Source organism: Hylobates moloch, unplaced genomic scaffold (genome assembly GCF_009828535.3).
Source record: "Hylobates moloch isolate HMO894 unplaced genomic scaffold, HMol_V3 SCAFFOLD_13, whole genome shotgun sequence".
Lineage (NCBI taxonomy): Eukaryota > Metazoa > Chordata > Mammalia > Primates > Hylobatidae > Hylobates > Hylobates moloch.
The window spans coordinates 37,602,853-37,618,318 of NW_026652288.1; the positions used below are offsets into that span (position 1 = coordinate 37,602,853).

General features: G+C 51.4%; 1 protein-coding gene and 1 long non-coding RNA gene across 7 annotated transcripts in view; one reads left to right on the top strand and one right to left on the bottom strand.

The window, feature by feature from the left end:
• Window positions 1-15,466, top strand: part of LOC131381069 (uncharacterized) — a 59,935-nt gene that overhangs the window by 37,595 nt on the left and 6,874 nt on the right. The window contains exons 2-3 of one of the 2 annotated variants that reach the window (XR_009209512.1): window positions 5,153-5,387; window positions 5,733-6,105. This is a non-coding gene — a long non-coding RNA (uncharacterized LOC131381069). Of the gene's footprint in view, window positions 1-5,152; window positions 5,388-5,732; window positions 6,106-15,466 lie in introns of those variants that run through there. The other variant, XR_009209513.1, reaches the window with a different exon arrangement.
• The window catches only part of SELENOV (selenoprotein V), a 15,882-nt gene continuing 5,787 nt past the window's right edge, over window positions 5,372-15,466 (bottom strand). Inside the window, exons 2-7 of one of the 5 annotated variants that reach the window (XM_058427049.1) lie at window positions 9,164-10,005; window positions 7,054-7,078; window positions 6,893-6,946; window positions 6,709-6,783; window positions 6,543-6,616; window positions 5,372-5,549 (exon numbers count right to left, since the gene is read on the bottom strand). In XM_058427049.1, coding sequence (XP_058283032.1) covers window positions 5,492-5,549; window positions 6,543-6,616; window positions 6,709-6,783; window positions 6,893-6,946; window positions 7,054-7,078; window positions 9,164-9,954 — 1,077 coding nt within the window. In that variant the 5' untranslated portion in view covers window positions 9,955-10,005 and the 3' untranslated portion in view covers window positions 5,372-5,491. Of the gene's footprint in view, window positions 5,550-6,516; window positions 6,617-6,708; window positions 6,784-6,892; window positions 6,947-7,053; window positions 7,079-9,163; window positions 10,218-15,466 lie in introns of those variants that run through there. The other 4 variants (XM_058427048.1, XM_032172951.2, XM_058427050.1 and 1 more) reach the window with 4 other exon arrangements.

Consider the following 15,466-nt stretch of genomic DNA (forward strand, 5'->3'; position numbering starts at 1 on the left):
ATGGTCTCGATTTCCTGACCTTGTGATCCGCCCGCCTCAGCCTCCCAAAGTGCTGGGATTACAGGCGTGAGCCACCGCGCCTGCCCAGCTGCTTAATGTATTTTGAAGCTGTTAATAGGTATATACAGTTTAGAATTGTATCATCCTTCTGCCCAATTAAAATGTTTATTATTCTGTAGTTACTACTTTATGTCTACGATGCAATTCTAACACTACCCGGAGTGAACATTCGTCTCCGCAGGTTTAAGGACTCAGTCTTCCACAAGGCTGTCCTCACTCCATACACCAGCCACAAGCTCTGGGGTTCCCAGACCTCCTTATTCCTGACCAACTGGCTACAAATTCAGGGAGTTCCCACTCCTCCTTCAGGGTCAATAATTCACTAGAGTGACTCACAGAACTGGGGAAAGTGCTATGATTTTATAGTTTTATTATAGCAAAAAAAAGATAAAAATCAGGATTAGCCAAGAAAGAAAGACACACATGGCGAGGTCTGGGATGGTCCCAGTGCACAGTTTCCATGTTCTCTCCCTGTGGAGGCAGGACACATCAGTTTTCTGGCACATGGATTTGTAGTGATACGCAGAGTATTCCTAGCCAGGAAAGCTATCTGGGCTGCGTGCACAAAGTTTTTTATTGGGGTTTTATTTTTTATTTATTTTTTTTCTGAGACAGAGTCTTGCTCTGTCACCCAGGCTGGAGTGCAATGGCCCGATCTTGGCTCACTTCAACCTCCGCCTCTCATGTTCAAGCGATTCTCCTGCCTCACCCTCCCGAGTAGCTCTCATTGCAGGCATGCGCCACCACGCCCAGCTAATTTTTGTATTTTTAGTAGAGGCGAGGTTTCACCATGTTGGCCAGGCTGGTCTCAAATGCCTGACCTCAGATGATCCGCCCGCCTCGGCCTCCCACAGTACTGGGATTACAGGCATGAGCCACTGCACCCAGCCTATTGGGGTTTTATTATGCAGGCGTGATTGACTGGATCATTGGTCATGGAACTGAACTCAATCTCCAGCTTCCTTCCCCTCCCAGACTGTCAAGCTGATACCACGTGGCTCAAAGTCCAGCTTTCTTATAATCTCATGGTGGCCCTTCTGTCACTGACAGCTGCCATTCTGATTCACCTAATTACTATAAACCAGAAGTGCACCATTAGTCACCTTTTGAGTCTAAACTATCAAGTATGGGACAGCACGGTGGCTCACACCTGTAATTCTAGCACTTTGGGAGGCCAAGGCAGGCAGATTGCCTGAAGTCAGGAATTTGAGACCAGCCTGAGCAACACGGTGAAACCCTGTCTGTACTAAAATACAAAAAAAAAAAAAAAGTACCTGGGCGTGGCGGCATGCACCTATAGTCTCAGCTACTCGGGAGGCTGAGGAAACAGAATCGCTTGAACCCAGGAGGCAGAGGTTGCAACGAGCCGAGATCGTGCCACCACACTCCAACCTGGGCAAGAGAGTGAGACTCCGTCTCAAAAAAAAAAAAAAAAAAAAAACTATCAAGTATGGCCCAAGGGGCCCACCATGTTAACGGTGACACCCCTGTCACTTGGGAAATGCCAAGGATTTAAAGAGTCCCTGCCAGCAACTGGACACAAAGGCCAACTAAACTCTCTACTATACGACAATATCTAATACTGTTTTTTACTTTAATGACTTTTATGTTAACAACAATTTTTTTTCCTTTTTTTTTTTTTTTTTTTGAGACGAGTCTCGCTTTGTCCCCCAGGCTGGAGGGCAGTGGCACAATCCTGGCTCACTGCAAGCTCCGCCTCCCAGGTTCACGCCATTCTCCTGCCTCAGCCTCCGGAGTAGCTGGGACTACAGGCGCCCGCCACCACGCCTGGCTAATTTTTTGTATTTCTTTTTTTTAGTAGAGATGGGGGTTTCACCATGTTAGCCAGGATGGTCTCGATCTCCTGACCTCGTGATCCACCCATCTCGGCCTCCCAAAGTGCTGGGATTACAGGCATAAGCCACCCTCCCGGCCTTTTTTTTCCTTTATTGAGACAGGGTCTCTCAATCTGTCACCCAGGCTGGAATGCGGTGGCACAATCATGGCTCACTGCAGCCTCGACCGCCGGGGCTCAAGCAATCCTCCAGCCTCAGCTTCCTGAGTAGCTGGGACTACAGGCGAATGCCACCATGCTGGGCTAATTTTTGTATTTTTTGTAGAGACAGGGTTTCCCTATGTTGCCCAGGCCGGTCTTGAACTCCTGGCCTCAAGTCATCCTCCTGCCTCTGCCTCCCTAAGTGCTAGGATTACAGGTGTGAGCCACCATGCCTGGCTCCTTTTAATTACTAACTCATGTTCCTCAAAATATTATCTTTGGGAACTACCTGGGAAATGGTTCAGCATCTTCTTAGTTGACTTCTGTTTAATCGTAACACGTACTTGGGAACGTTCCTAACCAGACATTAATTCAGATGAAATTTCAGACTTGTCAGATGGCAGGAATTTAGGTCCCAAATTTGTGTGAATGCAGGCTTATTAACAGAAGGCTTTCTTTCAATCATTTGCTCACTAACAAGGTGGAGACTGCTAATCACCCCAACTGCCTACCTCTGTGAGAGGGGCATTTTTTCCCAGCCTACCCACTGGAGGGTACTGCCTCCTGGGGTTCCTGGCATCCACACGGTCTCCACTCTGGCTTCTCATCCCGCTTGGGCCTTGGGTTCTGTCTTTTCCCTTCACATTTTGAGTCATGCAGGTTCTCACCATCAAAATTAGCAGATTTCCTCACAGCAAGTACCAACTCCAACACCAACCACTTCTGGATTTATATTTCCGTAAGATTTCTGGACTCCAGGAGTTCCCTTACCTTCCCACCAGCTCAATTTTGCATTAAAAATACTTTTAAAATATTTTAGGCCGGGCGCGGTGGCTCACACCTGTAATCCCAGCACTTTGGGAGGCTGAGGTGGGCAGATCACGAGGTCAGGAGTTGGAAACCAGCCTGGCCAACATGATGAAACCCCGTCTCTGCTAAAGATACAAAAAATTAGCCGGGCGTGGTGGCGGGCGCCTGTAATCCTGGCTACTCTGGAGGCTGAGGTAGCAGAATCACTTGAACCAGGGAGGCGGAGGTTGCAGTGAGCCAAGATCGCGCCATTGCATTCCAGCCTGGGTGACAGGGTGAGACTCCGTCTCAAAAAAATAAAAAATAAAAATATTTTATGAGGTATGTTAGGCGTTCTGAACCAGGGTGGTGTCACCAAGTTCATAAAAGCATGATTAAAGCAAGCCCCTGGCCAGGCGTGGTGGCTCATGTCTGTAACCCAGCACTTCGGAAGGCCAAGGCGGGTGGATTGCTTGAGCCCAGGAGTTCAAGACCAGCCTGGGCAACATAAGGAGACCCCCGTCTCTACTAAAAATACAAAAATCATCAGCCTGCCGGGTACAGTGGCTCATGCCTGAAATTCCAGCACTTTGGGAGGCCAAGGCAGACAGATCACGGGGTCGGGAGTTCGAAACCAGCCTGACCAACATGGCAAAACTCCTTCTCTATTACAAATACAAAAATCAGCCGGGCATGGTGAGGCGCACCTGTAATCCCAGCTACTCAGGAGGCTGAGGCAGGAGAATGGCTTGAACTCGGGAGGCAGAAGTTGCAGTGATCTGAGATCACGCCACTGCCCTCCAGCCTGGGGGACAGAGTGAGACTCTGTCTCAAAAAACAAAAAATCATTAGCCTGGCATGGTCGCACATGCCTGTAACCCCAGCTACTTGGGAGGCTGACGTGGGGGCATCACTTGAGCCCAGGAGTTCAAGGCTGCAATGAACCGAGATCATGCCACTACACTCCAGCCTGAGCAACAGAGCGAGACTCTGTCTCAAAAAAAAAAAAAAAACAAATCCCTAACTGTAGGGGGTGGAAAGTATCTTTCACATAGGAAATATCCTCTCATGTTTTATACTACTTGACACATACAGATTTCACTGAGAAAAACCCCATATATGTTCTGGGACTTTCCCCTACCCTCCAGCATTCTGTCTTAGCAGGCATGATAGATAACTTATTTCCTACTCACACCAGCATATCATTGTATGTACAGGGCCAGCATATTAACCTGTCAGGTGTTGAAAAGATCAGGCCGGGAGAGGTAGCTTATGCCTATAATCCCAGCAGTGAGGCTGAGGTGGGCGGATCACTTGAGGTCAGGCGTTCGAGACCAGCCTGTCCAACATGGAAAAACTCCATCTCTACTAAAAATACAAAAATTAGCTGGGTGTGGTGGTGCATGCCTGTAATCCCAGCTATTCGGGAAGCTGAGGCAGGAGAATCGCTTGAACCCAGGAGGCAGAGGTTACAGTAAGCCAAGATTGTGCTATTGCACTCCAGCCTGGGTGACAGAGCTAGACTCCATCTCAAAAAACAAACAAAACAGAATTTGTGTTTTCTACTGTGTGAGCCATTGGCAGTCAAGTCTGCTGTTACTTGTAGGCAAAAGCACTCCTTACTGAAATCTACTACTAACTGAAACTTACTGTGATAAGCCTTCTGCTAATCCTTTCCCAAGCATAATTTAGTATGTAATTATCACAAAAATTCCACGAGTTAAATAGTGCTATGATGTCCATTTGATGGAGAAGGAAATTGAGGCTCAGAGAGGTGGCGTCCCTTGTTGGTGGACACACAGCAACTAAGTGGTAAAGTCTGAGCCCCCCCCGCCTGTGCCCTTGACCTCCTGGCATGTGACCACTGACCCCACCATGCCAGATGCGGAGTACAGAGCCCATAAATGTCCAATGAATGTGAAAATGCCTCTCCTCCAGCCCCAGGTCACAGAGACGCTCCCTACAACACTGGCATTCTAAAACCTATGGGGTTTTTTCCTTTTTTTTTTTTTTTCTTGAAACAGGGTCTCACTCTGTTGCCCAGGCTGCAATACAGTGGCATAATCATGGCTCACTGCAGCCTCCTGGGCTCAAGCCATCCTCCTGCCTCAGCCTCCCAAATAGCTGGGACCACAGGCACACACCACCACACCGGGCTAATTTTTTATTTTTTGTAGAGTTGGGGTCTCACTATGTTGAGCAGGCTGGAACATAGATCTTACAGGTTTAGAAAGTGAGCCCTGGAGCATAATCGAGTTTGGAGTGTCACGGCTTTGAGACTGACTGCCATCCCTGTTTCCCTCACAGCCCCAGAAAATGCCAATAAGATGGAAGGTTTTCAAAATGTATCTGGAACCAGGGCATGGGAAATGATGAAGCCACAAAAGAAGCAAACTGCCCTCAGGAGCAAGAGGAGTGGAGGCCAGACAGAGGACTGGAGCCACAGGACTAGCCTTCCAAGCTCCCCTCCCTCCCACCCCTGGGGCCAGAATATCAGAGATGCTGGGAGCAGTGCAGCAGGTGACTTCCAAAGACCTCAGAGGTGAGTGTGGCGACAGCAGACACAGTCAGACTGGACACAGGGGGGCAGACTCTGCATGTATTCTCCTCTTCCCCTCCCTGAGCTCACCCCAGCCCCAGCCACCATCAGAAAAGGACCTGACTTGGCAACATTTCAGCCCTTCTCATCATCCCGCTGAGACTCCTAAGATGGGAGAGAAAGAAAAAAATTTAAAATAACAATAGCAATGACAGCTCCATAAAATAAGTATTTATATAGGGTCTACCATGCCTCAGGCACTGTTATACTGTTTTCCATGGACTACAATGCCCATTCTAGTTTCCTCACTACTTTTTCTTTTCCTTCTTTTTTTTTTTTTTGAGACAGAGTCTCGCTCTGTCGCCCAGACTGGAGTGCAGTGGCGCAATCTCAGCTCACTGCAAGCTCCGCCTCTCAGGTTCACGCCATTCTCCTGCCTCAGCCTTTCGAGTAGATGGGACTACAGGCCCCCGTCACCACGCCAGCTAATTTTTTGTATTTTTAGTAGAGATGAGGTTTCACAGTGTTAGCCAGGATGGTCTCGATCTCCTGACCTCGTGATCTGCCCGCCTCGGCCTCCCAAAGTGCTGGGATTACAGGGATGAGCCATCGTGCCCGGCACTTTTTTTTTTCTTTTAGAGACAGGGTCTTGCTCTGTCACCCAAGCTAGAGTGCAGTGGCCCGGTCAGAGCTCATTGCAGCCTCTAACTCCGGGGCTCAAGCAATCCACCCACCTCAGGCTTTCAAAGTGCTGGGATTACAGGCGTGAGCCACTGTGCCTGGCTAATTTATTTATTTATTATTATTATTATTATTTTGTTGAGACAGAGTCTCATTATGTTGCCCTGGCTGGTCTCGAACTCCTGGGCTCAAGTGATCTGCCATTTTAGCCACCCAAAGTGCTAGGATTGTGCCCTGCCTCCTTGCTATTTTTCAAACTCACTGAACACAGTCCTACCCCAGGGTCTTACAGATGAGGAAACTGAGGCTCAGAAAAGGATGTAGGTGACTTGTCATGATTCTAACAGTGAGGACCAGCTGAGCTAGGATCAGGACCGAGACAGAGCCCTGCCCCATCCTCCTACCCGGCCCCCACCCCTCCCACCAGCAGCCGTGGGAGCTCCATGCTCACCTCCAGCTCCACCCCTTGCCGGCTACCTTTTCTTGATCTCCTCATCGATAATGCTCACGATTTTCTGCAGTCTGGACTCGTTCACAAAGCCATCACCCCTCTGGGCACAGAGGGAGAAAGCACACAGGTCTCCCACCCCCAGGACCTCAGCACCACCTCACCTCCCTGTCCCGGACCCTTACTCAGAATCACCTTCTTGGAATGGACCAGTCTCCCGTTCACAAACACCTCAAACTCCCCTGTAGCCTGGGCAGCTCTGTCCTCCTCCTGGGAGGAAATGGTGAGGGTAGGGGAGGCTAAGCTCTCCCCTCCAAGCCCCTTGGGGATCTCAGGTCCCTGACCACCCCCCTCTCCCCCAGGACCCCCACACACTTACAAAGAGTAGGTGATTTGGAAATTGCTGCTCCAGGCTCTTTTTCAGTAGAATGTACTGAGGGGAGGAGATGGGGTTATGGGGTCGCAGGGGAGGGGAAACAGGGACTCCTTCCAGTCTTCCTGCCTCAGGCTCCCCCTACCTTCAAAGCCAAAACTACTCACCCGAAGGCTATAGCTTCAGAGGCCACTGGAGGCCAAGAGCAGCAGGAGAAAGTTAGACAGAGACCAGGGAAGACACCGCGTCAGTATCTTCCCCAGCTCAGGGCACCCTATGAACACCTGAGTTAGATCACGTTCCTCCCCTATTCAGAATCCCGAAGTAGTGCCATCTCACGCAGGGGAAAAGCCAGTCCTTCCTGTGGCCTGCAAGCCACCACAGGATCTGCCTTCTCACCCCTCTGTCCCCATCTTCTCCCACTTCTTCCCAACTCATTCACCCTGTGCCAGCCACAGAAGCCCCTAGCTCATCTTTCTTTCTCTCTCTTTTTTTTTTGAGACGGAGTCTCACTCTGTCACTCAGGCTGGAGTGCAATGGCGTGATCTCGGCTCACTGCAAGCTCCGCCTCCCTGGTTCACGCCATTCCCCTGCCTCAGCCTCCCGAGTAGCTGGGACTATAGGCGCCCGCCACCACGCCCGGCTAATTTTTTGTATTTTAGTAGAGACAGGGTTTCACCACGTTGCCCAGGATGGTCTTGAACACCTGGCCTCAAGTGATCCACCCACCTCAGCCTCCCAAAGTGCTGGGATTACAGGCCCGTCCCCTAGCTCATCTTTCAACACCCCAGGTATGCCCTGCCTCAGGGCCTTTGCACTGGCAATTCCCTCAACCGAATGCTCTCCCCACAGCATCCACACAACTCCTTCTCTCCTTCCTTCGGGGCTTCGCTCATATATCCCCTTCTTAGTGAGGCCTTCCTGACCACCCCAGCTAAAACTGCAACCCCCCAAAATGCCTTTTGTTCACAGTACGGTTCACCTCCTCACATATGAGATCATTTTCTACAGGTCATATTATTGGTTATTGCTTGCCCCTCCACACCAGCCCGTGGGAGCCACAAGGACAGGGATCTCTGTCTTGTTCACTGCTGTGTCCCTGATGCCAACAGGGCCTGGAACATGGTGGGTGCTGAAGAAGTAGTTGTCGAATGAATGAAAGAATACATGAATACATGAATCCATGGAGTCAGAGAAAGAGACAGAAAAGAGAAGATGGAGAGAAAGAAAGAGGCCAGAGGTGAGGGAACTGAGAGAGGGAGAAGGAGAAACACACAACATTCTGGGAAAGGAAAGACACAGGCCGGGCACGGTGGCTCACACCTGTAATCCCGGATCTTTGGGAGGCTGAGGCAGGAGGACTGCTTGAATCTAGGAGTTCAAGAACAGCCTGGGCAACATAGTGATACTGCCCCCGCACCCCACCCCTGACCCTGTCTCTACAAAAAATTAAAAAATTAGGGGCCAGGCGCCGTGGCTGGCGCAGTGGCTCATGCCTGTAATCCCAGCACTTTGGGAGGCCAAGGCGGGTGGATCACGAGGTCAGAAGATCAAGACCAGACTGGCCAACATGGTGAAACCCCATCTCTACTAAAAGAAAATACAAAATTAGCCAGGCGTGGTGGCACATGCCTGTGGTTCCAGCTACTCAGGAGGCTGAGGTGGGAGGATCGCTTGATCCCTAGAGGTTGAGGCTGCAGTGAGCAGTGATTGCACCACTGCACTCCAGCCTGGGCAGTAAAGCAAGACTTGTCCAAAACACAAACAAAAGAGAGAGAGAGAGAGAGTGAGGTGGGGAGACAGAGAGTGGGAGAGACCACCTGTGGGCAGAGACAGAAGAGGAGAAAGTGAGAGAGAGAGAGAGACAAGGGGCCAGAGAAGCTTCCAGGGCAGGAGAGAGGCTGGGAAGGGAAGCCAGAGCCCCCATCCTGTGCGGTGTCTTTGGGCCAGTCTTGCTGGGGAGCAAAGCAGGTCAATCTGCTCTGCTCAGCACCCCATCCCTAGCAGAGGCCTGGCACTTGGCCTGCAGGGCACTCAGAAACGAATGAATGAATGAATGAAGCTCAGATCCAAAGCAGGGATTTGAACCTGAAGCTCTCCTGCCCCAAAGAGAATGAGACAAGAGCGAGTTTCCAATCTGGGAACTGGGACTCTGGGGCTCTACCTGAATCCCTCCCCTCGCCCTACCCCAACCCTGACCTCCACGTCCCCGGAGACCCAGCCCCCACCGCCGGCCCTGTCCCCGGGGATTGGGAGAGGCATGTGTGAGGTCCTCACCAGTAGGTCACTCGAATCAGGACCCTCTTGTCCAGCGCTAAGTTCTCGCTGGAGGAGGCGAAGGTTTCCTTAGAATTCTGTAAGGAGATGGCCGACGGGATGGTCCCCAGGATGGGCGCGGGGACAGGACTGGGAATGGGGGAATCCGCCAGCCCGGTGGCCGACGGGTCTGCTCTGAAGGTGAAGTCCAGGGTGGGCCTGGGTGAGTTCGCGGCCAGCGGGGTGCGCGCGGGAAGGGGCCCCGGGGCGGGCCCGGCCTCGCTGGAGACCGACGGGATGAGCTTCAGGCTCGGCGCCGGCTCAGGGTCCTCCTCGGGCGACAAAGGCAGCTCTGGAGCAGGTTCCGGGGGCGGATCCAAAGGTAGGGCCGGGGCCAGGTAGGAGTCCAAGACGGGGAGCGCGGCCCGAATCCCTGCCAGGACCTGGGCTGGGGCTGGGGCTGGGACCCGGACTGGAGGAGTCAGGGTCCGAGCCGGGGTCGGGACCGGAGTTGGGTTCCGGACGGGAGCAGGAGTCGGGACCGGAGTAGGGATCCGAGCCGGAGCAGGAGGCGGAACCAGACGGGGTATCCGGGCCAGAGTGGGAGTGGGGACCAGAGTGGGGATCTGGGCTGGAGTGGGAGTCCCGGCTGGAGACGGAGTCAGGACTGGAGTCAGGGTCCGGATGGGGGTCCGAGTCCGGACCAGAGTCAGGGTCTGGGGTGGAGTGGGTGTCCGGGTCGGGGTAGAAGCCCGGACTGAGGTTGAAGTCCGCGCCGAGGAGGGGGCTGGGGTCCGCGCCTGGTTATTCATGGGGCCCAGGGGGACCCGGGCAAGCCGGTTGGGGAGTCCCGCCCGCCTTCCCTCTTTGGGCGGGGAGAGCGTCTCCCGCACCGGGTTCTGAGAGGGGGCGCGACCACTGGGGGCTCTGTTACACCGAGTTCCACCTGGCCCCCGGGTTCCACCGCTGGAAGGGCGCGCGACCTCCGGACCTCGCCGAGTAATTCCAGCCCCCTTAACCCCTGACGCCAGGCTGAGAAACACACAGATTGCCCCAGTGTCCCCGCAGCTGTAGGTGACACTCAGGTGTTCAGCATATGTGTACTGAGTGCCTGCTGCCTGCACACTTCTCTGCTGGCTGAATTTGGGGACAGAGCAGGGATCAGGAAAGCCCTGGTCCCTGCCCTCACCAGGATCCCTGTCCAGTGGGGGACACATACCCATTACCAAAGAGCTACAGCCCAGAGTCTTCAGGGCCGGGATGAGGGAGCCCAGGAGCTGTGGGATCCCAGAACAGGTTCAGTCAGCCTGCGGCAATGAGAGGGCTTCCTAGAAAAGGGGAAAACTGACATCTGGAGAATGATGACGAGCACCACGGAGACAGTCTCACTCTGTGGCCCAGGCTGGAGTGCAGTGGCGTGATGTCAGCTCACTGCAACCTCAGCCTTCTGGATTCAAGAGATTCTCCTGCCTCATCCTCCCAAGTAGCTAGAATTACAGGTGCCCGCCACCACACCCAGCTAATATTTGTATTTTCAGTAGAGATGGCGTTTCACTATGCTGGCCAGGCTGGTCTCGAATTCCTGGCCTCAAGTGATCCACTGGCCTCAAGTAACCCACCCGCCTCAGCCTCCCAAACTACTGGGATTACATGCGTGAGCCACTGCGCCCAGCTGAGAGTTTACATTTATTATAGTACTTTGCCCACAGCTAGTTAAGTGGCAGAGCTGGGATTCAAACGCAACCCGTCAGGCTCCAGCATCCTGGGGCTTAACCACTTTGAGAAGGAATGTCAAGCTGTGAGCTCCTCAAGGATGGGGCCTTGTCCATCTTGTTTACTGCTGTATTCCCAGCTCCCAGAATAAGATCTGGCATGCAGTAGGTGCTCAATAAATGTTTGTGGCATTAATTAAGAGACAAAGGAGTTAGCTAGGTAAAGGAGGAGTTAGCTGGGGGCAGCAGGACTAGAGCCCAGACAGTGAGCACAGCAAATACGGCCTCAGAGTGAGGGGCAGGGCCATTAACCAAGGATCCTCTTCTTTTACTTTTTACGAGCACATCAGACAAGTACTTTTTTAAAAAATATTTTATTTTTTGGGAGGACAGGGTCTCACTCTGTCACCCAGGCTGGAGCACAGTGGTGCAATCACAGCTCACTGCAGCCTCGATCTCCTAGGCTCAAGCAATCCTCCCACCTTGGCCTCCCAAAGTTCTGGGACTACAGCATGAACTGGCCAGTCTTTGGTTGGTTGTTTGGGTGCAGGGGTGGAGAGACTTGTTTTCAGTAATTTGAAGGAAGCCAAAAGAGGGGTGTCTGTGTCTAACAGCCTGGATGGTTTTACTTCCAAAGCAGAAAAATGTTCCAGTGTTAGAGACTGATTTAAAAAAAAAAAAAAAAAAAAAGCCCCTGATGGGGAGCGGTGGCTCACACCGGTAATTCCAACACTTTGGGAGAGCGAGGCGGTGGATCACCTGAGGTCAGGAGTTCGAGATCAGCCTGGCCAACATGGTGAAACCCCGCCTGTAATCGCAGCACTTCTGGAGACCAAACCAAGAGGATTGCTTGAGCCCAGGGGTTCAAGACCAGACTGGACAACATACCAGGAACCCCTCTCTACAAAAAACTTGAAACTTAGCTAGGTATGGTGGTATGCACTCGCAGTTCTCTCTACAAAAAACTTGAAACTTAGCTAGGTGTGGTGGTATGCACCCGCAGTTCTCTCTACAAAAAACTTGAAACTTAGCTAGGTATGGTGGTATGCACCCGCAGTTCTCTCTACAAAAAACTTGAAACTTAGCTAGGGTATGCACCCGCAGTTCTCTCTACAAAAAACTTGAAACTTAGCTAGGTGTGGTGGTACGTACCCGCAGTTCTCTCTACAAAAAACTTGAAACTTAGCTAGGTGTGGTGGTATGCACCCGCAGTTCCAGCTGCTCAGGAGGCTGAGGCAGGAGGATCACTTGAGCCCAGAAGATTGAGGCTGCCCTGAGCTATGATCACACCACTGCACTCTAGACTGGGTGACAGAACAAGAGCAAGACTATGTCTCTTAAACAAAACAAAAAGCCTGGTGGCCTGGATGGATGCCATGAACAAAAAAGAAACCTGCGATGGTGTAAGTCAGTAAGATTTGAGGGACATTTGTTATTGCAGCAAAACCCAACTCTCTTAGTTGGCTCAGGCTGCTTTTTAAAAAAATCCATAAACTGGCTTAAATATTTATTTCTCATAGGTCTGGAGATTGGAAGTCTGTGATCACAGTGCCAGAAAGTTGGGTTCTAGGGAGGGACCTCTTGCAAGTTGCAGACCACCAACTTCTTGCATCCTCACATGGCAGGAAGAGAGCCAGCTAGATCTCTGACTTTTTTTTTTTTTTTTTTTTGAGGTGGAGTCTTGCTCTGTCACCCAGGCTGGAGTGCAATGGCACAATCTCAGCTCACCGCAACCTCCACCTCCCAGGTTCAAGCAATTCTCCCGCCTCAGCCTCCCGAGGAGCTGGGATTACAGGCACTGCCATCATGCCCAGCTCATTTTTGTATTTTTGTAGAGACAGGGTTTCACCACATTGGCCAGGCTGGTCTCGAACTCCTGACCTCAGGTGGTCCGCCACTGTGAGCCACCGCGCCCAGCCTTCTTTTTTTTTTTTTTTGAGATGGAGTCTTGCTCTGTCACCCATGCTGGAGTGCATTGGCACAATCTCGGCTAACTTCAACCTCTGCCTCCTGGGGTCAAGGGATTTTTGTGCCTCCACCACCCAAGTAACTGGGATTACAGGTGAGCGCCACCATGTCTGGCTAATTTTTGTATGTTTTTGTAGAGACGGGGTTGGTTTCGCCATGTCGGTCAGGCTGGTCTCAAATTCCTGGCCTCAAGTGATCCACCTGCCTCAGCCTCCCAAAGTGTTAAGATTACAGGCATGAGCCACCATGCCCAGCCTCTGGCTTCTTATATGGGTATTGATTTGGTGTGGATATTTTCCCCTCCAAATCTCATGTTGAAATGACCGCCAGTGTTGGAGGTGGGCCTGGTGGGAGGTGTTTGGAAGCGAAACCCTCATGAAGGTCTTGGTGCCCTCCCCACAGTAATGAGTGAGTTCTCACTCTGTGAGTTCCCTCATTCCCTCGAGAGCTGGTTGTTTAAAAGAGCCTGAGATGGAGAATGGCATGAACACGGGAGGCGGAGCTTGCAGTGAGCCGAGATCACGCCACTGCACTCCAGCTTGGGTGACAGAGCGAGACTCTGTCTCAAAAAAAAAAAAAAAAAGAGAGCCTGAGACTGGGCGTGGTAGCTCACTTCTATAATCCCAGAACTTCGGAAAGCCAAGGCAGGCAGATTGCTTGAGGTCAGGAGTTCAAGACCAGACTGGCCAAAGTGGTGAAACCCCGTCTCTACTAAAAATACCAAAAAAAATTAGCTGGTATGGTGGTGCACACCTGTAGTCCCAGCTACTTGGGGGGCCAAAACAGGGGAATCGCTTGAATCTGGGAGGCAGAGGTTGCAGTGAGCCGAGACTGTGCCACTGCACTCCAGCCTGAGCAACAGAGGGAGGCTCTGTATCAAATAAATAAATAAATGAAAGAGCCTGGCACCCCTCTCTCACTCCCTCGCTTGCCATGTGATGTGCTTGCTCCCCCTTCACCTTGTATCATGATTGGAAGCTTCCTGAGGCCTCAGCAGAAGCAGATGCCAGCACTGTGCTTCCTGTATAGCCTACAGAGCCATGAGACAAAATAAACCTCTTTTCTTTATAAATTACAAAGCCTCAGAAGCCTCAGGTATTTCCTTTTTTTTTTTTTTTGAGATGGAGTCTTGCCCTGTCACCCAGGCTGGAGTGCAGTGGCATGATCTTGGCTCACTGCAACCTCCACCTCCCGGGTTCAAGCAATTCTCCTGTCTCAGCCTCCCGGGTAACTGGGACTACAGGTGCCTGCCACCATGCCCAGCTAATTTTTGTATTTTTAGTAGAGAGAGGGTTTCACCATATTGGTCAGGCTGGTCTCAAACTCCTGACCTCAGGTGATCCACACACCTTGGCCTCCAAAAGTGCTGGGATTACAGATGTGAGCCATTGTGACCAACCCTTTTTATTTTTTTTTGAGACAGAGTCTCACTGTGCCACCCAGGGTGGAGTGCAGTGGCACCACCACAGCTCACTGCAGCCTCAACCACCTAGGCTTAAGCAATCCTCCCAGCTCAGCCTCCCAAGTAGCTGGGACTACAGGTGAATGACACCACGCTTGGCTGATTTTTTCCATTTTTTTTTGTAGAGACAGGGTTTTGCCATGTTGCCCATGCTGGTCTCGAACTCCTGGGCTCAAGTGAGTCTCCTGCCTCAACTTCCCAAAATTCTGGAATTACAGGCGTGAGCCACCATGCCTGGCCTTAAGATGAATCTGCTAGGCCAGGCTCGGTGGCTCACGCCTGTAATCCCAGCACTTTGGGAGGCCGAAGCAGGCGGATCACCTGAGGTCAGGAGTTCAAGACCAGGCTGACCAACATGAAGAAACGCCATCTCTACTAAAAATACAAAATTAGCTGGGTGTGGTGGCGCATGCCTGTAATCCCAGCTACTCGGTAGGCTGAGACAGGAGAATTGCTTGAACCCAGGAGACAGAGGTTGCAGTGAGCCGAGATTGCACCACTGCACTCCAGCCTGGGCAACAAGAGTGAAACTCTGTCTCAAAAAAAAAAAAAAAAAAAACAAGATGAATATTCTAGCCATGAAATTGTGAAGAAAGAGAAGGAAATTCATGCTAGTTTCACTGTCATACCTCAAACTGCCAAAGTTTCCAAGGCCACAGGGTGTGATAAATGCTTAGTCAAGATGGGAAAGGCATTCAGTTTGTAGGTGAAAGACATGAACAGAAATGTGTTCAGATTGCATTCGGTACTATCAGCAGCTTCAGGCATCCACTGTGGGTCTTGGAACGTATGCTTCAAGGATAACAGAGGACTACCATAATCTTTTTTTTTTTGAGATGAAGTCTCCCTCTTGTCCGCCAGGCTGGAATACAATGGTGCCACCTCGGCTCACTGCAACCTCCACCTCCCAGGTTCAAGCGATTCTCTTGCCTCAGCCTCCTGAGTAGCTGCGATTACAGGTGCATATCACCATGCCCGGCTAATGTTTTGTATTTTAAGTAGAGACAGGGTTTCACCATGTTGGCCAGGCTGGTCTCGAACTCCTGACCTCAGGTGATTCGCCCGCCTAGGCCTCCCAAATTGCTGGGATTACAGGCATGCACCACCGCTCCTGGCCCACTGTAATCCTTCTAATTACATAATCACTGTCACGGGTGCCTTTTTTTTTTTTTTTTTTTTTTT